The sequence below is a fragment of the Pogoniulus pusillus genome, chromosome 21 (genome assembly GCF_015220805.1).
Source record: "Pogoniulus pusillus isolate bPogPus1 chromosome 21, bPogPus1.pri, whole genome shotgun sequence".
Classification (NCBI taxonomy): domain Eukaryota; kingdom Metazoa; phylum Chordata; class Aves; order Piciformes; family Lybiidae; genus Pogoniulus; species Pogoniulus pusillus.
The window spans coordinates 3698254-3719774 of NC_087284.1; the positions used below are offsets into that span (position 1 = coordinate 3698254).

The 21521-nt window shown below is 46.3% G+C and overlaps 1 protein-coding gene across 4 annotated transcripts in view; it reads left to right on the forward strand.

Annotated features, from left to right (window-relative positions):
* CTNND2 (catenin delta 2) overlaps positions 1–21521 on the forward strand; it is a 704219-nt gene that overhangs the window by 271286 nt on the left and 411412 nt on the right. For all 4 annotated transcript variants that reach the window (XM_064160790.1, XM_064160789.1, XM_064160792.1 and 1 more), the window contains one exon: positions 6043–6155. In XM_064160790.1, the coding sequence (XP_064016860.1) occupies positions 6043–6155 (113 nt within the window). The remainder of the gene's footprint in view (positions 1–6042; positions 6156–21521) is intronic.

The window sequence follows — 21521 nt, forward strand, 5'->3', positions numbered from 1 at the left end:
ATCATTATCTTTAATCTTTCTGTTTGCTTCTCACTCCCACATCTCTTATGGTGCTAAGTTGTGCAAGATTGGTCACCTTATGTTGCTTTTGTGTTTACACTTGCTTGGGTATTGTTGCTCGTTACAGCACAGTCTATGAAGCTGCACTTGACATGGCATTAATGAAATTAGTTTTGATGTTGTGATGTAGTTTCTGCAGTTCTTCATTCTGCAATTGTCTTGACAACAGATTTGCATAATCAGTTGGTAGTCATTTGGTTTTAATTTTGATGTTCCAATTAGCTTAATTCAGATAAGTACTAGAAGGTTGTGAAGATACCATGGCCTGAACTGCCGAAGATGATTATAAACAGAGCAAACAGGACAAATGACGGAATCAGGGTCAGAGGCTATTTTTATGAAATCATAGAATCAACCATGTTGGAAGAGACCTCCAGGATCAGCCAGTCCAACCTAGCACCCAACCCGAGCCAATCAACTAGACCATGGCACTAAGTGCCTCAACCAGTCTTTTCTTGAAGACCTTCAGGGACAGTGACTCCACCACCTCCCTGGGCAGCCCATTCCAATGCCAATCACTCTCTCTGACAACAACTTCCTCCTAACATCCAGCCTAGACCTACCCCGCCACAACCTGAGACTATGTCCCCTTGTTCTGTTGCTGGTTGCCTGGGAGAAGAGACCAACCCCACCTGGCTACAGCCTCCCTTCAGGTAGTTGTAGACAGCAATGAGCTCTGCCCTGAGCCTCCTCTTCTGCAGGCTGCACACCCCCAGCTCCCTCAGCCTCTCCTCACAGGGCTGTGCTCCAGGCCCCTCACCAGCCTTGCTGCCCTTCTCTGAACACCTTCCAGCACCACAACATCTCCTCTTGAATTGAGGAGCCCAGAACTGGACACAGCACTCAAGGTGTGGCCTGAGCAGTGCTGAGTACAGGGGAAGAATAACCTCTGTCATCCTACCAGCCACACTGTTCCTGATGCAGGCCAGGATGCCATTGGCTCTCTTGGCAACCTGGGCACACTGCTGCCACATCTTCAGCCTACTATCTATCAGTACCCCCAGGTCCCTTTCTTCCTGGCTGCTTTCCAGCCACTCAGTTCCCAGCCTGTAGCGCTGCTTGGGGTTGTTGTGGCCAAAGTGCAGAACCCTGCATTTGGCCTTCTTCAATCTCATCCCATTGGCCTCTGCCCACCCATGCAGCCTGTCCAGGTCCCTCTGCAGGGCTCTCCTACCTTCCAGCAGATCAATACCTGCTCCTAGCTTAGTGTCATATGCCAAAAGTGTTGTAACAGCTGCTTGAAATCTGAACATATGTATTTGTTCAAATACTAGCCACTCTCACTGCTTCCCAAACAAAGAAAAGGAAGCTTATTCATTTGGTTTCTGTCTAGGATTGTTGATAGGGAGGATAGCAGACTCTCCCAACTCTTACTTCGATTATTCTTTTCTTCTTTTGTGCCAAAGACAACCATGTGGGCCTGCCCTTGTGTCATCACACGAGGAACTATCTCACACAGTTGTTTGCTCACGTTGAATATAAGTCTGAGGTAACGGTTATTTGGATCTGCTCCTTCATATGTCCCATCCCCTTCACCTTCCGTTTCCTTTCTTCCATCCCTAACTTCTGACGGCTCCTGAAAGAAGACAATAAAGTGAGAAAGAGCAGCAATTAAATTAGTAAAAAAGTTACTATTTACAAACTCTGTCAATTTTCATGCATTAGGAACCCCAGATTATTATTTTCTGAAGTGATCCAGCACATCTTTGCTTTCTGCTTGTGAAGAATCATAGAATCAGTCAGGGTTGGAAGGGACTACAAGGATCATAGAGTTCCAACCCCTCTGCCATGGGAAGGGACACCCTACCCTAGATCAGGCTGCCCACAGCCTCATCCAGCCTGGCCTTAAACACCTCCAGCCATGGGGCCTCAACCACCTCCTTGGGCAATCCATTCCAGCCTCTCCCCACTCTCCTGCTCAACAACTTCCTCCTCACTTCCACTCTGACTCTCCCCACCTCCAGCTTTGCTCCATTCCCCCCAGTCCTGTCACTCTCTGACAGCCTCAAAAGTCCCCCCCCCCAGCTTTTTTGTAGGTCCTCTTCAGATCCTGGAAGGCCACAAGGAAGCCTCCTCTTCTCCAGCCTGCACTGCCCCAACTCTTTAAGCCTGTCCTCATAGGAGAGGTGCTCCAGGTCTCTGAGCATCCTTGTGGCCCTAGGATACAGCTGTCCTTTCCAAGTCACCACTGCGGGACACAAATTATGGGAACCAAAATTAGTAGATTCATACATCTGAAGAAGAGCAATGTTCTCAATAAGGGACTAGTTATCAGGAGAGAGAGAGATTTCTCATCTCTCTTACCTGAAGTGGTGGAAGTAAAGCTGACTGGCCAAAAACATATGCCCAATGTCAAAATGTGCATTGATAAACATCATGATAGAATCAAGTAACCTGAAAGTTGCAGTGAAATGGAATAGCTGTTAAAGGTCTTACTGTTATTCTGCACATCAACTTCATGGTCTGTTTTGCTTACTCTTCCATGGCATAAAAATTTCTTGATGCTCATATGCTTTGATATGAACATGCTAGCATAGCAGATGCTATGCCACTTTAGCTTTATGTTCTTCAAGCTTTAGTAATAAAAACAGTGTGCCCAGGTGGCCAAGAGAGTCAATGGCATCCTGGCCTGGCTCAGGAGCAGTGTGGCCAGCAGGACAAGGGAGGTTCTTCTTCCCCTGTACTCAGCACTGCTCAGGCCACACCTTGAGTGCTGTGTCCAGTTCTGGGCCCCTCAATTCAAGAGAGATGTTGAGGTGCCGGAATGTGTCCAGAGAAGGGCAACAAAGCTGGTGAGGGGCCTGGAGCACAAAACCTATGAGGAGAGGCTGAGGGAGCTCAGGCTGTTTAGCCAGGAGAAGAGGAGGCTCAGGGCTGACCTCATTGCTGTCTACAGCTCCCTGAAGGGACATTGTAGCCATGTGGGGTTGGTCTCTTCTGCCAGGCAACCAGCAATAGAACAAGGGGACACAGTCTGAAGTTGTGCCAAGGGAGGTCTAGGCTGGATGTTAGGAGGAAGTTGTTGTTAGAGAGAGTGATTGGCATTGGAATGGGCTGCCCAGGGAGGTGGTGGAGTCACTGTCCCTGGAGGTGTTCAAGCAAAGCCTGGCTGAGGCACTTAGTGCCATGGTCTGGTTGACTGGCTAGGGCTGGGTGCTAGGTTGGACTGGCTGAGCTTGGAGCTCTTTTCCAGCCTGGTTGATTCTATGATTCTGTGAATATTTCTGTTACAACCCTTTCTGCAGTAAGGACGTTGTTTTATGTAAACAAGGCCAGGCTTTGAATAATAACTCTTGGAAAATTGATCAATGGTCTCTTCAGTTTTCAAACATTTCATTTGAGTAAGTGAGAGACAAATACTCTCTTTGAAGTAGGCATATCTGAATTAGGTGATTATTGTTAAGTTATACTTAATAGTCCCATCTATAGACAACAATGAAAAAGACATCTCAGAGTACCACAGAAACATGCAGAGAATATTAGTAAATATGATTAGTTACTGGAGGGTTGAAGAAAAGACTGGATGGGGAACTTAGTGCCATGGTCTAGTTGATTGGATGGGGATGGGTGATAGTTTGGATTGGATGAGCTTGGAGGTCTCTTCCAACCTGGTTGATTCTATGATTACTAATACACTATTAAGATTTAGTGAGAAGTGAAGTTTTTGCTCTTTAAATCAATCTGACCCTTGATGGTATTTTTGTACTGTGAATACTCTTGCTACAAATAATGACTACAGAATTAGCAGACTTTGTCATATAGTCAGTGGCCCCTTTACGTATACGTAGAATCAGTTTTGGTTGGAAAATACCTCCAAGATCATAGAGTCCAACCATTAACCCAACACCACCATGGCTATTAAACCACATCCTCAAGTGCCATGGCCACACGCTTCTTGAACACCTTGAGGGACAGTGACTTCACCACCTCCCTGGGTAACCTATTCCAGTGTCTGACCACGCTTTCTGCAAATGATTGTTCTCCTGATACACAATTTAAACCTGCCCTGGCCCAATTTCAGGCCATGTCTTCTTGTCCTGTCACCTGATACTAGAGAGAAGAGGCCAACACCCAAGTAGTAGTTGAGAGCAGTGAGATCTCCCCTTGGCCTCCTCTTCTCCCAACTAAACAATTTAACAAGGCCAAGTGCAGGGTTCTGCACTTTGGCCACAACAACCCCAAGCAGCACTACAGGCTGGGAACAGAGTGGCTGGAAAGCAGCCAGGAGGAAAGGGACCTGGGGGTACTGATAGATAGTAGGCTGAAGATGAGGCAGCAGTGTGCCCAGGTGGCCAAGAGAGCCAATGGCATCCTGGCCTGCATCAGGAGCAGTGTGGCCAGCAGAACAAGGGAGGTTATTCTTCCCCTGTACTCAGCACTGGTGAGGCCACACCTTGAGTGCTGTGTCCAGTTCTGGGCTCCTCAATTCAAGAGAGATGTTGAGGTGCTGGAAGGTGTCCAGAGAAGGGCAATGAAGCTGGTGAGGGGCCTGGAACACAAACCCTATGAGGAGAGGCTGAGGGAGCTGGGGGTGTGCAGCCTGCAGAAGAGGAGGTTCAAGGGTGACCTCATTGCTGTCTACAGCTCCCTGAAGGGAGGCTGTAGCCAGGTGGGGGTGGTCTCTTCTCCAGGCAACCAGCAATAGAACAAGGGGACACAGTCTCAAGTTATGCCAGGGTAGGTCTAGGCTGGATGTTGGTAGGAAGTTGTTGGCAGAGAGAGTGATTGGCATTGGAATGGGCTGCCCAGGGAGGTGGTGGAGGCACCGTCCCTGGAGGTCTTCAAGAAAATCTTGGCTGAGGCACTTAGTGCCATGGTCTGGTTGATTGGCCAGGGCTGGGTGCTAGGTTGGACTGGCTGAGCTTGGAGGTCTTTTCCAACATGGTTGATTCTATGATTCACATCTGGTGAGATTGATTTGGTTTCCTTGACAGAACAAGAGGAGATACATTCAGTTAGTGGTAAGCTTTTTAACAACATTTTGACCAAAACTACTTGAGTTTCCCTTCTGCACGTGCATAAATTAAGCTGTTCAGTTCATAACACTCACAATTTAGTTTAATTCACTTGTGTGTGATGTGATAGTTGTCTTTTTAAGTACAAAAGCTTTTGTCACAGCACGATTGCCTGCAAAATTCTGCATCTTCTCACAAGCAACACAAAACGTTCTCATGTTCGTGCTTAGCTCAGCTTGTTAAGACTGTTAAGAGGTCTGCACGAACTGTGAATGATTTTGATGTATGCCCAGACTCTTTAATGTGTTTGGAAATCCCATTCCTGATTAACTAGCTCATTCTGTGATGTATATCATTAGAGTGAAGGAAGGAACAAGTAGGTGTTACCACAGAAATCTGAATTGTGAATGTATTTAAGAGGAAAACCCCCTAAGCTTCCTGTTTGTTGTTATACTAATGGTACTTGCAGCAGTCAGTTTAGGAGGGACATTGAGATGCTTGAGCATGTCCAGAGAAGGGCGACGAGGCTGGGGAGAGGCCTTGAGCACAGCCCTACGAGGAGAGGCTGAGGGAGCTGGGATTGGTTAGCCTGGAGAAGAGGAGGCTCAGGGCAGACCTTATTGCTGTCTGCAACTACCTGAGGGGAGGTTGTGGCCAGGAGGAGGTTGCTCTCTTCTCTCAGGTGGCCAGCACCAGAACCAGAGGACACAGCCTCAGGCTGCGCCAGGGGAGATTTAGGCTGGAGGTGAGGAGAAAGTTCTTCCCTGAGAGAGTCATTGGACACTGGAATGGGCTGCCCGGGGAGGTGGTGGAGTCGCCGTCCCTGGAGCTGTTCAAGGCAGGACTGGACGTGGCACTTGATGCCATGGTCTGGCCTTGAGCTGGGTGGTAAAGGGTTGGACTTGATGATCTGTGAGGTCTCTTCCAACCTTGATGATGCTATGATACTGTGATCAGAATTTTATGCGCTGAAATTCCTTCTTAATCTCAACAGAAGTCAAAACAAATGAATGAATTTGTTTTTTAGGAACTGCAGTTTGAGAGGCTGACTCGAGAACTTGAGGCTGAACGTCAGATTGTAGCTAGCCAGCTGGAGAGATGTAAGCTTGGATCTGAAACTGGAAGCATGAGCAGCATTAGGTAAAGTACAAATGGTTCATTTCTTTGTAATATAGTGAATGTTTTTCTTGTTGTTATGAATTACTGTGGAGAACAAGATTGATTACCTTCTAAAAATGTATATCCCAAGGAGGATGAGATTTGAATAGAGCTTTAAAATTTGCATTTTGGTCTGCTTTTGAAAAAGAAAATCACAAGAAGAGACTTCACTTTGTGTGATTTGGTATCTGATTTATCCAGTAACGAAACAATTACTTCTGTCATTCATTGGTTTACTGTAGTCTGAATGGATTAACAGCAAAACTACTCTTTCAACTATCAATTCAGCTGTCATTTTCAGCCAGAGCTTTTTAGCTTCGTAGTTGCAGAAAGATCTTGGTATGTTTTGCAAACCTGTTTTATCATTGTTTCATCATTCAGGGACTGAAAGATTTGAAGAGAATTATTAAAGCTCTGCTGAGCTGACATCAAAATGTAACGATAAGATTTGAGTCAATCTCCTCTTTTAAGCAATGACTTCCATTTAAGAAGTAGTTCTGATACACTGTTTGGTTGATGGTGAGATCATTTAAGAAGTTCTATCAAAAGAAAGCTGATTTCTTGATCAGTTTGGCAGAAGTAAAGACTTTGTAGTTGTGATGTACTTAGTACTAATTTCTTTGTTCTCTTAGGTGAACCTAATAAATTAAAGATGGTAATACCTTGAATTTCAGTGATCAAGGAAAAAAATATCTAGTATAGACTATCTTCTGGTTCACATTCCTCTAGAGGCCTCATTCAGATAGGTTGTATCAATGGAAATATTGAGTGTGTAAGGTTAGGTGTGATATGCCAAGCTTGTCGTGCAGGCAGGGAGTTCATGTGATCAAGTCAGGAGTTGTAAAATTAGAACTGTTTTTATCTTCCTGAAAATCCTGCCCCCAGACTATATACAAACCTAGTTCAGGATTATTACAGGTTCTATTTCGATCAGGAATTCTTCAAAAGGATTTGATGGACAAACATAGAGATTCAGGAAGTCAGGAAATGGAAAAGGCTAAGCTATAAACACAGCTTTGCCTCACTATCAATCAGGCTGAGCAGAGAATTAAGGGAACAGCAGACATCACTCACAGAGGTGAGAGAGGTGTTCAGTGGTGATCCCTTGCTGGATTTCTCTGCTGCTCGACTGCCCCCTGACACTGTAAGCAATATCCAGTAGTCTGGCTCCACGTGGCAGCAGCCCAAGGTGAGTGGCAAAGCCCCCAAAGTCAGAAATGTCTTAAGGCACACCTGCCACAAGACAGGGATTCTTGGAAGTGACACTGCCTCAGCAGTGGCAGGGGATAGTCAAACTGCTTGGGTCCCCCAGCCAGGAAGTTGGCTGCTGATATGGTCTGAGAGTAGCTGAGTCCAGGTGCTGCCCACAGCTCTCTCAAAGGACCCCAGGACTTGCCAAGCTTGCCAGTTTGCAGAGAATGGTGCAGATGTGGGGAGAAACATCCAAAGGCAGGGACGGTGTAAAACCGAGAGCCGTGTGAAAGGGTAGGAGCCATCCAAAAGCAGGGATGGTCCAACACGGGAATTCTGTCACAGCAGGAACCTGTCCTGTTGGGAGCTCTGTCAAGGCTGGAACTCTTTCAAGGCAGAAACCTTTCAAGGCAGGAACCCCCTGGCCTTCTCCCTTGCTCTATTTATCCTTTTCTAGACAAAGTGTCCTTTTACCATTTTATAGTGGGCTTGAAAACCCAGCCAAGCACCAGCCCGACTCTAGCATGGGCTCCCTCACGGGTCAGCACACATGCAGAAAGGAGCCTCCTGCTGTTCCCCCTTCAAGCCTGCAGGGCATGGGGGGGATGCAGTTTTTGCTGCTCCTTCTCCCCATTCAAACCCTCGGCGGGGTGGGGGAAGAGGGAGGGGAGAAGAAAGGAATTTGGAGTCCTCTGGAACAAAGCTTAGTGCCAGTTTCTGTATGATGTTAAAAACTGTGGGAAATATCTATCACTGCCAGTCCTGGATTGCTTTCCATGATAAGTAGGAAATGATTATTCATTAGAATGTTGACTATGCAACAAAACTACTGAATGTAGCCATTCAATTAACATGTCACAGTATCACAGTATTACCAAGGTTGGAAGGGACCTCATAGATCATCAAGTCCAACCCTTTACCACAGAGCTCAAGGCCAGACCATGGCACCAAGTGCCACGTCCAATCCTGCCTTGAACAGCTCCAGGGACGGCGACTCCACCACCTCCCCGGGCAGCCCATTCCAGTGTCCAATGACTCTCTCAGGGAAGAACTTTCTCCTCACCTCCAGCCTAAGTCTCCCCTGGCTCAGCCTGAGGCTGTGTCCTCTTGTTCTGGTGCTGGCCACCTGAGAGAAGAGAGCAACCTCCTCCTGGCCACAACCACCCCTCAGGTAGTTGTAGACAGCAATGAGGTCTCCCCTGAGCCTCCTCTTCTCCAGGCTAACCAATCCCAGCTCCCTCAGCCTCTCCTCGTAGGGCTGTGCTCAAGGCCTCTCCCCAGCCTCGTCGCCCTTCTCTGGACATGCTCAAGCATCTCAATGTCCCTCCTAAACTGGGGGGCCCAGAACTGAACACAGCACTCAAGGTGTGGTCTAACCAGTGCAGAGTACAGGGGCAGAATGACCTCCCTGCTCCTGCTGGCCACACCATTCCTGATGCAGGCCAGGATGCCACTGGCTCTCTTGGCCACCTGGGCACACTGCTGGCTCATGTTCAGGTGGGTATCAGTCAGCACCCCCAGATCCCTTTCTGTTTGGCTGCTCTTTCACTAATTCAGCAGAAGCTGTACCTGACATTGACTTAAATATTCCTAATAAATCAAGTGAAAATTAACCCCCTAACTTAAAATCTTGCTTCATTCTGCATAGCCTTACACACCAACCAGGTTTATATTTACCTTAGAGAAACTACATAGAGTTATTTAAGCACAGAGTAGGTAACTCTTGGCAATGCAATGCTGAGCTATATTTGCACCTAAAGTGCACTCCTCCAGCACCTCATGTTTTAAGTGTGGTATGGACACATTTCAAGAAAGCTGTCTGTGATGGTTTGGGTGTTCCCTGCCCCCCACACTTTAGAAATCACCCAGACTAGTCTCAGTCATCTCTGGAAATGTAAATGAAGCTATTTATTTACAGCTAGCACAATATACAAGCAGATATTTACAATATATATAGTTAGAGACAGAAATATACAAGTTAAAGGTGATACAGAAACACAACTCCCCTCCCAGAAACTTCAGTCCCCAGGAGGGGCTCTCAAGCACCTCTGCACCTTCCCCTTGCCCCTCTCAACCTTACCCCAGTCCCAAGGAAGAATGGATGTTCAGCCAAGAGGTTAGGAAGCAAAGGTGAGTGGAGGGTGTGTGTTAGAGATGTAGCTCAGTCAGAAGCCCAAGGCAGAGTGAGACAAAATGGCCAGAGTGTTATCTAATGTTTTCATTTCTCCTTCAGCAAGACTGTGAGGGGAGCAGACATCATCATTGTTTTCCTTTCACAGCCTATGATCTAGTTCTTCTCACCAAAACATTCTAGCTAGCTTCAAGCTAGCACACTGTCTGAACTGTATTTGAATAATTAACCATAGTATTATTTTCCAACTATTCCAGCCAGTGAGATGGAAATTTCATGTTTGAAAGGAATTGTTTTCTTTGTAAACTTCTTTACTAGTGGTAAAGTTATGCTTAAATCATGAGTGGTATCAGGGTCACTCAGCTGTTTCTTAAGAAGTTCCGGTTGTTTGAGAAGTTGAATATTTTGACTACTGTGTCCAGTTCTGGGCCCCTCAATTGAAGAAGGATGTTGAGGTGCTGGAACGTGTCCAGAGAAGGGCAACAAAGCTGGTGAGGGGCCTGGAGCACAAATCCTACGAGGAGAGGTTGAGGGAGCTGGGGTTGTTTAGCCTGGAGAAGAGGAGGCTCAGGGGTGATCTTATTACTGTCTACAACTACCTGAAGGGGCATTGTAGCCAGGTGGGGGGTGGCCTTTTCTCCCAGGCAACCAGCAATAGAACAAGGGGACACAGTCTCAAGTTGTGCCAGGGTAGGTATAGGCTGGATGTTAGGAAGAAGTTCTTCACAGAGAGAGTGATTGGCATTGGAATGGGCTGCCCAGGGAGGTGGTGGAGTCACCGTCCCTGGGGGTCTTCAAGAAAGGACTGGATGAGGCACTCGGTGCCATGGTCTGGTTGACTGGCCAGGGCTGGGTGCTAGGTTGGACTGGATGATCTTGGAGGTCTCTTCCAACCTGGTTGATTCTCTGATTCTATGGAGTAAGCTAGTACCTAGAATAAATGAGGAGGTTTGATGCAGATTTTTTACATGTGTAATTTGCCCTACAAGTTTGTAGATAAATGCCAGTTTGGCTGTTCTGCTGACTTTGCAGTGCTCACTGAGGTATGAGGATGTTCCTTTGACATAATATAGTGGGACAAAAACTTGGAAGATTGTGATGGTTTGGGTGTTACCTGCGCCCCCCCCCCCCCTTAAGGAAATCACCCAGACTAGACTCAGCTCTGGAAAATTGAACGAAGCTTTCTATTTACAGCTTAGCACAACACACAAGCAGGTATTTACAATGTCTACAGCTACAGACAGAAATAGACAAGGTAAAAAGTAATACAGAAACACAACAGCCCTGCCAGAAACCTGAGTCCCCAGGAGGGGCTCCCAACCACCCTGCCTCCTTCCCACTCCTCTACCTTACCCCAGACTTTGCCTTATGATCAGAGTGAGTTGCAGGGTCAGCCAGGGGGGTTAGGAAGCAGATGGATTAATCAGGCAGCAAGTTAGGTTAGAGAGAAGTTCACGCACCCCCAAGAGACTGAGAGCAACTCTGTTATCTATATTTATGTTCTTGTTTTTACCCATCTCAGCAAGCCTATGAGTGCAGCAGACATCACCATTGTTTCCTTTTCACAGACTAGCATCTGATTCTTCTCACCAAAATATCCCATCTAGGCTCTAACTAGCACAAAGGTAAAGAATTAAGAGCTGGAATAAGACATGTTAATAAAAAAAGTATCTATCTTCTATAAGTCTTCTGAAGTCTGCAGAGGAGGACAATGCTTACTTAAATATTTTTTTTCATAGCCATGCACCCCTGTGATGCTAAGTTCTTAGACATAGCTGCTTTAGAACAAGGCAGTTCATTTGGTGGCAATAGTAAATGCTTTAAAAATAAGTTCCTTACTGCTGAAGGGTAACTCAATGGTTTTGCTCTCTTTTTTCAGCTGCTGAATACTTAATAAATAGGTTAAAAAATTATTTTCTGGCTGTGATGGTTTGGGTGTTTCCCATACCCCACTTTAGAAGATCACCCAGACTAGACTCAGAGGCTCTGGAAATTGAATGAAGCTTATATTTACAGGTAGCTCAATATACAAGCAGATATTTACAGTACATGCAGTTATAGACAGAAATAGACAAGGGAAAAGGTGATACAGAAACACAACTCCCCTCCCAGAAACCTGAGTCCCTAGGAGGGGCTCTCAACCACCCCTTCGCCTTCCTCCTACCCCTCTCAACCTTACCCCAGTCCCAAGGAAGAATGGAGGTTTGGCCAGGGGGTTAGGAAGCAAAGTGGATTAGTCCAAAATGGAGGGTGAGGTTAGAGAGATGCAGCTCAGCCTGCAGCCCCAGTGAGAGTGGTGCCAAGAGTCTTGTCTATGTTTTGACTTATGTTTTTACACATCTCAGCAAGCCTAAGAGGGAAGTAGCCATCACTTTTGTTTTGATTTCACAGCCTATGATCTTGTCCTTCTCACCAAAACATTCTGGCTAGCTTCAAACTAGCACACTGGCAGAACACAAAATCAGAACTTACAGCTTTTATTGCTAAGCTTTTATTGGTAAACAGCTTTTTAAACCCAACTTGAAATCAATTGCATTTATTTTAAACACTCTCATTATTCACCATGAAATCCTACCTGTAAGTCTCCAGCAGAAGTGAATATACATCCTTCAGTTTTTTCACTGTTGTCTCATGACACATGGGCCTATTATTCAGGTGATTTTCCTTATCAAGGAATAATCAGAGTGGACTGATTGTAATCAGCATATTTTAATACTGGAGGGTTAGGTTTAATTTAGATTTACTTATTCTGTTGGCTGCTTCAAATGAATTCACTGAAAAGATCTAAAAGGATTTTATCTTGGTAATGTTTGTTACCTATTTCTATAGGTACCCAAGTATCTGAAACTACTACATGGAGCAGTTAGCCATATTTGCAATTTCAATCAGGCATGCAGAGGTGTTTTCTGCTATACTGTGGTCTGGCATGTTTATCAGTACAGACTTGGGGGTGAGGTGAAGTCTGTGGAAGAAGTCTTGGGAATGCTGATGGACGAGAAGCTGGATATGAGCAGACAGTGTGTGCTTGCAGCCCAGAAGGCAAATCACATCCTGAGCTACATCAAAAGATGGAGGAGGCTCAGGGGTGACCTCATTGCTGTCTACAACTACCTGAAGGGAGGCTGTAGCCAGGTGGGGTTGCTCTCTTCTGCCAGACAAGCAGCAACAGAACAAGGGGACACAGTCTCAAGTTGTGCCAGGGGAGGTCTAGGCTGGATGTTAGGAGGAAGTTGTTGTCAGAGAGAGTGATTGGCATTGGAATGGGCTGCCCAGGGAGGTGGTGGAGTCACCATCCCTGGAGGTGTTGAAGCAAAGACTAGATGAGGCACTTAGTGCCATGGTCTGGTTGATTGTCTAGGGCTGGGTGCTAGGTTGGAGTGGCTGATCTTGGAGGTCTCTTCCAACCTGGTTGGTTCTATGATTTCTGGCCCATCAGGCCTACCACGGCACATAGGACCATTTTCTAACCTTGAAGAATTTTTAAAGGGCATGTGAGAGAACACCACAGTTTCAGTGCTTTCATTTCTGTGCTGACCTGTCTCACAGCTTTGTCTCATCAAAATGCCCCAAGTAAATTTCCTTTGTCATATCCTTGATCAGTAATAAGTTTTAGTGGGTTAAGGAACTTCCTTTGCCAGGAATTTTACCAGGAGGACCTGAGCGGCTTCTCTTCGGGAACAGGTTCTTGGCTGTGAATGAAAGGGAAATTAATGGCTTCTGTTCAGGCTGAATAAAATGCTTACACCATGAAGCAGGGTGAAACTTAGGGAACTCTTCCATGCCACGGTTTCCCTGTTGGCAAACTCTGAGCAGTTCATTACTCAGCCTGCCAAGTATAAATATTTCATCACACGTTGCATGAGGAGCCAAATCGTGTTCTATACTGTTCCATCCCTCTGGCTGAGGTGCTTATTCCTCCTGGGCCAGATCCATCAGGCTGTCACTCTGTTTTGTAGAGATGGCAATTACATACCTGTGTCCTCAAGGTCTTCAGTCTGTGAAAATGTTAAGCACATATTAGTGACTTTCAAATTTATGACTGTCCCCTTACTATATCCTTTAGCTCCTCAAAACAGAAGCTGAGGAGAGAGGGTTGTTTTCTTTCCTTTGAGAGATGAAAACAAAATCACTGAGGCATTTGGAGGCTCAGCTGCATATTTTCATGTGGATTTTTTGTGAAAGAATCCAGACAAAATAGTATCACAGAAGGGAAAGATTGATAAAGCAAGGAAATTAATCCTGGGCATATTTGTGTTACATATATGGAATCTGTGTCTTTACAACCAGTTCTCCTTTGGACTGCATTGAAGAACTATGCTTCCTGGTTAGTATCACAGTATCATCAGGGTTGGAAGAGACCTCACAGATCATCAAGTCCAACCCTTTACCACACAGCTCAAGGCCAGACCATGGCACCAAGTGCCACGTCCAATCCTGCCTTGAACAGCTCCAGGGACGGCGACTCCACCACCTCCCCGGGCAGCCCATTCCAGTGTCCAATGACTCTCTCAGGGAAGAACTTTCTCCTCACCTCCAGCCTAAATCTCCCCTGGCATAGCCTGAGGCTGTGTCCTCTTGTTCTGGTGCTGGCCACCTGAGAGAAGAGAGCAACCTCCTCCTGGCCACAACCTCCCCTCAGGTAGTTGTAGACAGCAATAAGGTCTGCCCTGAGCCTCCTCTTCTCCAGGCTAACCAATCCCAGCTCCCTCAGCCTCTCCTCGTAGGGCTGTGCTCAAGGCCTCTCCCCAGCCTCGTTGCCCTTCTCTGGACACGCTCAAGCATCTCAATGTCCCTCCTAAACTGGGGGGCCCAGAACTGAACACAGCACTCAAGGTGTGGTCTAACCAGTGCAGAGTACAGGGGCAGAATGACCTCCCTGCTCCTGCTGGCCACACCATTGCTGATGCAGGCCAGGATGCCACTGGCTCTCTTGGCCACCTGGGCACACTGCTGGCTCATGTTCAGGTGGGTATCAATCAGTACCCCCAGATCCCTCTCTGTCTGGCTGCTCTCCAGCCACTCTGACCCCAGCCTGTATCTCTCCATGGGGTTGTTGTAGCCAAAGTGCAGCACCCTAAAAGTTTGAGTTTCTGCTTCATGTTTCCTATCACTGTTTTATCTGAGCATCTTATATTTGTAAACTTATTTTTTGATGGAGCCTCACTGTTTGATCTTAAGGGGGCCTACAAGAAAGCTGGGGAGGGACTTTTTAGGATGTCAGGTGGTGATAGGAGTAGGGGGGATGGAACAAAGCTAGAAATGGGGAGATTCAGATTAGATCATAAGATGTTAGGGGTTGGAAGGGAACCAAAGAGATTATCTACTCCAGCACCCCTGCCAAAGCAGGACAATCCTATCTAACACAGATCACAGAGGAACACATCCAGACAGGGCTGGAAAGGCTCCAGAAGGAGACTCCACAACCTCTCTGGGCAGCCTGTGCCAGTGCTCTGGGACCCTTCCAGTAAAGAAGTTCCCCCTTGTGTTGAGGTGGAAGCTCCTGTGCTGCAGCTTACACCCATTGCTCCTTGTCCTGTCCCAGGGAGCAGTGAGCAGAGCCTGTCCCCCACTCCTGGCAGCCCTCAGATACTTATAAACATTTATCAAATCTTCTCTCAGTCTTCTCCTCTCCAGACTAAAAAACCCCAGGCCCCTCAGTCTCTCCTCATCAGAAATTCTTCAGCATGAGGGTGGTGAGAGCCTGGAACAGGTTGCCCAGAGAAGTGGTTGAGGCTTCATCCCTGGAAGTGTTTAAGGGCAGGCTGGATGAGACTCTTAGCCTGATGTGGTGTGATCAGGTTATGGTATAGCGATGAAGGCTGTTGGGATGAAGGTTGGACTGGAGGATCCTGGTGGTCCTTTCCAAGCATGGCAATTCCTAGTGATGAGATGTTGTGCTGAGGGCTTTGGTTTAGTCAAGGACTTGTCAGTGTGAAACTAATGATTGGACTCAATGAGCCTGAAGGGCTTTTCCAATTTAAGAAATCCTGTGAGGTGTCCCTGCCCATGGCAAGGGGGGTGGAACTGGCTGATCTTAGTGCTGTCTTCCAACCCTGACTGATTTTATGAATGTAATTCAAGCATCACCTCCTTTTTTTCCCCCTTTGAATACAGACTTTGCAAATGGGGCAGGCAATTGAATTTTTGTCATCTGAGTTTCAACTGGAATTAGTAAAAGTGATTTTTTCATTTGATTCTGAAAATTTCTGGGACAGACTTGTAATTTGTGCTTGAGTGTCCTAAGCAACATCAACAACACCACAAAAAGAGTAAATAAAAATCTGTAGTTTACAAGTAGCAAAAATACAATCAAATTAAAAGCATTTTGTATAGGCTTTCTTTGATGTAGCTGTTTCCCTTGGAAGTGCATATGCTATTTACCCCTTGTTCCTGGGGAAACTGATGCTTTTCTTAGGGGGATGCAGAACTGGCAAATTCCCTGAATCCAGCAGGTCTAGCTGATAAACCTGTAAGATCCTTCCTTTCCAGGGCAGTAAAGAGCTGGGTAGTTCCTGGGAGGTGGTGGAGTTGCCATCCCTGGAGGTGCTCAAGCAAAGACTGCATGAGGCACTTAATGCCATGATCTAGTTGACTGGATAGGGCTGGATGATAGGTTGGACTGGATAACAAGTTAACCATGGCACAGCAATGTGCCATTGTGGCCAAGAAGGCCAATGGCATCCTGGGCTGTATTAGGAAGAGTGTGTGCAGCAGATCAAGGGAGGTTCTCCTGCCACTCTGCTCTGCCCTGCTGAGACCTCATCTTGAATACTGTGTTCAGTTTTAACAGGGACAGGGATCTGCTGGAGAGGGTCCAGCAGAGGGCTACGAGGATGATTAGGGGACTGGAGGGCATTGCCTTATGAGGAGAGGCTGAGGGACCTGGGGCTGTTTAGTCTGGGGAAGAGAAGACTGAGAGGGGATTTGATAAATGTTTATAAGTATCTGAGGGCTGGCAGGGGGGTTAGACTCGATGACCTCATTGGATCTCTTCCAACCCCTAACATCCTTTGATCCTGGAAATCTCTTCCAACCTGGTTGATTCTATGATATATATTAAAACAAAGAAATTCCAATAGATAATAATAAATACATATCAAACACACAGCTGCCAACACATACTCCTTTAGGATATTTTTACCTTCCCTGAAATCGGCTGCTTGATGGCACAGCCTGCCAGCGAGTTGTCGGCACTCAGCATCCAAAATTCAATTACATCCTACTTGGAAGCTCACACAGTGGGATGCTGATGAGGCTTCACAAGTCTCCTTGATTCTGTCTTCTGAGCAGAAGTGTCCTTTCCAAGAATTTCTCTAGTGTTGGAAAAAACACCTCCAGGCACCAATAGCATTCCAGAGGCTGTCTCTTCTCTGTCAGCACAGCAGCAATTCCCAGTGACCAAGCCGCTTCTATTTCTGCACCATCTGAGGACCTGTTCTTTCCTGTCTGAGACTTCTTTCATGATTTTAATGGAAGATTTTGGTATCTGAAACACTTTTAAAACCCAAGATCTATTGAGTCCATTGCTTCTTTGATCATGACATTTGGTCATAGAATTAACTACGTTGGAAGAGATCTCCAAGACCATCCAGTCCAACCTAGCACCCAGCCCTAACCAGTCAACCAGACCGTGGCACTAAGTGCCTCAGCCAGTTTTTTTTCTTGAACACTTCCAGGGAAGGCAACTCCACCACATCCTGGGCAGCCCATTCCAATGACAAATCACTCTCCCTGTGAAGAACTTCCTCCTAATAACTTCCTAATATTTTTCTTTGGAAGCACATCCCATATAGAGGTTTTGAGCATGCCTTTGTGGTTGTATTCTTCAAGACTGGCAGACTGACATTGCACACAGGATTTTCATCCATAATCAGTTTGTTATACATGGCAAGACAGTGAGGCTTGTTTGTTTTTAACTATGCAAAGGAACACATAGGAAATACTTTTGTTGAGATACTGGAAGGTGTGCAGAGAAGGGTGACAAAGCTGGGGAGGGGCCTGGAGCACAGCCCTGTGAGGAGAGGCTGAGGGAGCTGGGGGTGTGCAGTCTGCAGAAGAGGAGGCTCAGGGCCTGACCTTGTTGCTGTCTACAACTACCTGAAGGGAGGCTACAGTCAAGTGGGGTTGGTCTCTTCTGCCAGGCAACCAGCAACAGAACGAAGGGACACAGTCTCAAGCTGTGCCGGGGGAAGTATAGGCTGGATGTTAGGAGGAAGTTGTTGTCAGAGAGAGTGATTGGCATTGGAATGGGCTGCCCAGGGAGGTGGTGGAGTCACCATGCCTGGAGGTGTTGAAGCAAAGCCTGGCTGAGGCACTTAGTGCCATGGTCTGGTTGCTTTGCTATGGCTGGGTGCTAGGTTGTACTGGCTGATCTTGGAGGTCTCTTCCAACCTGGTTGATTCTATGATTCACTACCGGTAAATTTGAAGGATCATTTAGAAGCAAATAAACATCAAAGAAAGGAGACTTTTTCTTGTTTCAAACCTTATTAGCTTTATTATGTCTGCATTCACAGCAGTGCAGCACAAACTCATGAGACTCAGCAAAAGGAAGCATGCTTCTGAGAACACAACATCTGTATCATAAGTGTTCTGAGAGAATTTGTGATAGACTTCAGTTTGGTCCCATGAATTTGCCTGCCATTAGTTAAGAAAAGGCAAGCTAGACCATGAAGCCAGTTCATGATGCTTGGGAAGTGAAAAAGAGCAGGAGCTTCGCTTCAAAGATGCACTGCTGCTGTAGAGGCCAGTGCTAATGTAGGTATAGAATCATAGAATTGGTTTGGATGGAAAAGACCTCCAAGGTCCTGGAGTCCAACCTTAAACCCAGCACCTCCACGGCCATCAAACCATGTCCCAAAGTCATGTCGACACGTTTCTTGAACACCTCCAGGTGTAGTGACTCCACCACCTCCCTGGGCAACCTGTTCCAGTGGTTGGGAACATATTCAGCCAGGTGATTTCTTCTGATCTCCAACCTACACCTCCTGTGGTGCAACTTGAGGCTATTTCCTCTCATCACTTGATACTAGGGACAAGAGACCAACCCCCATCTCATTTCAGAGAGTATTAGAGAGCAATGAGGTCTCCACTCAGCTTCCTCTTCTGCAGACTAACCAACTTCATATTGGCAGAACCAATATCAAACATCAGTATCATTTAGAATGCCTCAGTCCAGGATGAGCTAAGGAAAACATTGCACTGGATTTTTGATATTAATTTATATCACTTGGTTCATATTTATACTGCATTATTTCACAGAACTTCTTAGATTGGCAAAGCCCTTCAAGCTCATCGAGTCCAAGCATTAGTTTCTCACTGACAAGTCCTTGCCTAAACCAAAGCCCTCAGCACAACATCTCATCACTAGGAATTGCTATGGCTGCAAAGGACCACCAGGATCAGCCAGTCCAACCTTCATCTCAGCAGCCTTCATCATCAGACCACAGCCTCAAGCACCACATCCACTCTCCTTTTAAACACCTCCTGGGCAGCCTGTTCCAGTGTCTGAGCACCTGCTCAGCAAAGAACTTCCTCCCAACAGCCAACCTAAACCTCCCCTGTACAACTTGAGGCCATTTCCTCTTGTCCCAGCATTAGTAACTGGGGAGAAGAGACCAGCTGCAGCCTCACTACAACCTCCTTTCAGGTAGCTGTAGAGGGCAATAAGGTCCCCTCTCAGCCTCCTCTTCTCCAGACTAAACACCCCCAGCTCCCTCAGCCACTCCTCATAGTTTGTTTGCTAGACCTCTCCCCAGCCTCATTGCCCTTCTCTGCACCTGCTCCAGCACCTCAGTGTCCCTCTTATATTGTGGTGACCCAAACTGGACACAGTACTCGAGGTGTGGTCTCAAGAGTGCTGAGCACAGGGGCATGAGCACCTCCCTGCTCCTGCTGCTCACACCATTGCTGATGCAGGCCAGGATGCTGTTGGCTTTCTTGGCCACCTGGGCACACTGCTGGCTCATGTTCAGCTGCTGGCCACCAACACCCCCAGGTTCTTTTCTGCCAGGCAGCTCTCCAGCCTGATTTGATATTATTTCCCTTTGAAATCCTCTGAACGAGTACAAAGCAGGCATTGGGTCTTAAGTAATAAAACTAAAATTAAAGGTGAGCAATGCATACAATGATGTTTTGGAGTAACTCAAATCTAGGTATGTTCATGAAGAAAATGTTGTCAGTGCTAGGCATGGTATAGTCTGATCTGTTTCCAGGGCTTGTATAAAGCTTATCACATGTTAGATACTTTTGGTAAACCAGAATATCCTGGTGAAAACATGGTTTAGGTTTTGAGGTAATAGAAAGGAAAAAAGAAAATGCTTTTTACTAGGAAGCTGGCTTCCTTGCTGAATAATCACACATGTTTTGTTGTAGTGGTACTAAGCAGGCATGAGGATAAAGTCAGTTGGAAGGAAACACTGACTTAGATGAAGTGGGAAAATCTGCTAGTGTTTATTAAAGCATTATGTATTCTTTGCATTCTTTCAGTTAGGCTATTAAATGTAGAGACCTGAAGGGTGATGAAGTCTCTATCCTATTAGACTTGGGCAATAAATGAATTTGAGACCACTACCAAAAAAGGCAGATTGGCAAGAACTGTTTGATAGGGGAAATAAACTCTGGTTGGAATAGTTCATACAATTCATATTAATAATGTAGTTCTTCAGTTATATTGTGCAGAGTTGCAGTTTATTGGCTTCAAATATCAGAGTTGTGATCTGATCATTCAGAGCAACCTGATACAAGATTAAGTTTGCTCTTGTCTATGCTCACTGTGTGAAAGTCCAGTAGTTTTGGAAATAGCTTTTAAAAGTACTGAGAGCAGACTTTGGTCCAAAAGCAACAGCTCTTGCTGGGCAAGTTCTTTGTATCTCCATTAGTATAACATCATAGAATCATGGAATTAGTCAGGGTTGGAAGGGATCACAAGGATCATCTACTTCCAACCCCCCTGCCATGGGCAAGGACACCCTTCAGGGCCCCCTTCAGATACTTGAAGGCCACAAGAAGGTCACCTCACAGCCTCCTCTTCTCCAGATTCAATAGCCCCAACTCTTTCAGTCAGTCCTCACAGCAGAGCTGCTGCAGCCCTCTGAGCATCTTCCTGGCCCTGCTCTGGACACACTCCAGCATCTCCACATCCTTCTTGTAATGGGGGCTCCAAAACTGGATGCAGTACTCCAGCTGGGGTCTCAGCAGAGCAGAGTAGAGGGGCAGAATCGCCTCCCTCCACCTGCTGGCCACACTTCTGCTGCTGCAGCCCAGGCTCTGCTTGGCTTTCTGGGCTGCAAGTCCACACTGCTGGCTCCTGTTGAGCTTCTCCTCCAGCAGCACCCCCAAGTCCCTCTCCTCAGGACTGCTCTCCAGCCACTCCCTGCCCAGACTGGATTTCTGCTTGGCACTACCTCGACCCAGCTGCAGGACCTTGCACTTGGTCTTGTTGAACCTCCTGATGTTGGCTTGTGTCCACCTCTCCAACCTGTCCAGCTCTCTCTGGAACATCAGTAGGGCCTTTGTACTGGTTCTCCACAATGAGGCACATGACTTCTGTTGATCCTCTATAGGGTAAACAACCAATTTCACAGTTTTGCAGCACACAGGCTTCTGTTGCTGAAAGGCAGATGTCCAGCAAATCTCCAAGCAGTCAGGGTTCAGGGTTTTTTTTAAGTATATCCATATCTTTTACAATAGTATTATGGTTCATATAATTTCCAGAGAGATAAGTCTTTGATGGTACCAGCTCACAAAGACTTTTAGAACACCATCTCCAGAGATGCTCTCCCTCTTTTTCTGCTTGCCAAGAACCCTCCTGAGATACCACCTCCATGAGAGCAGCAACACAATAATATTCAGCATTGCCAAACTCTTAACTCTGGCATGTCTGTGTAATTAAGGGATGAAATTTAAATTTTACCTTGTCAAAGTTGCTGCAGAAAAGCTGTGGCAATAAGGACCTATTTGTTCTCTCTAGTGCTCTAAGAAAGGGTCTTATAGGCTGAAAGCCTTACTCAAGATGTCACTTAGATT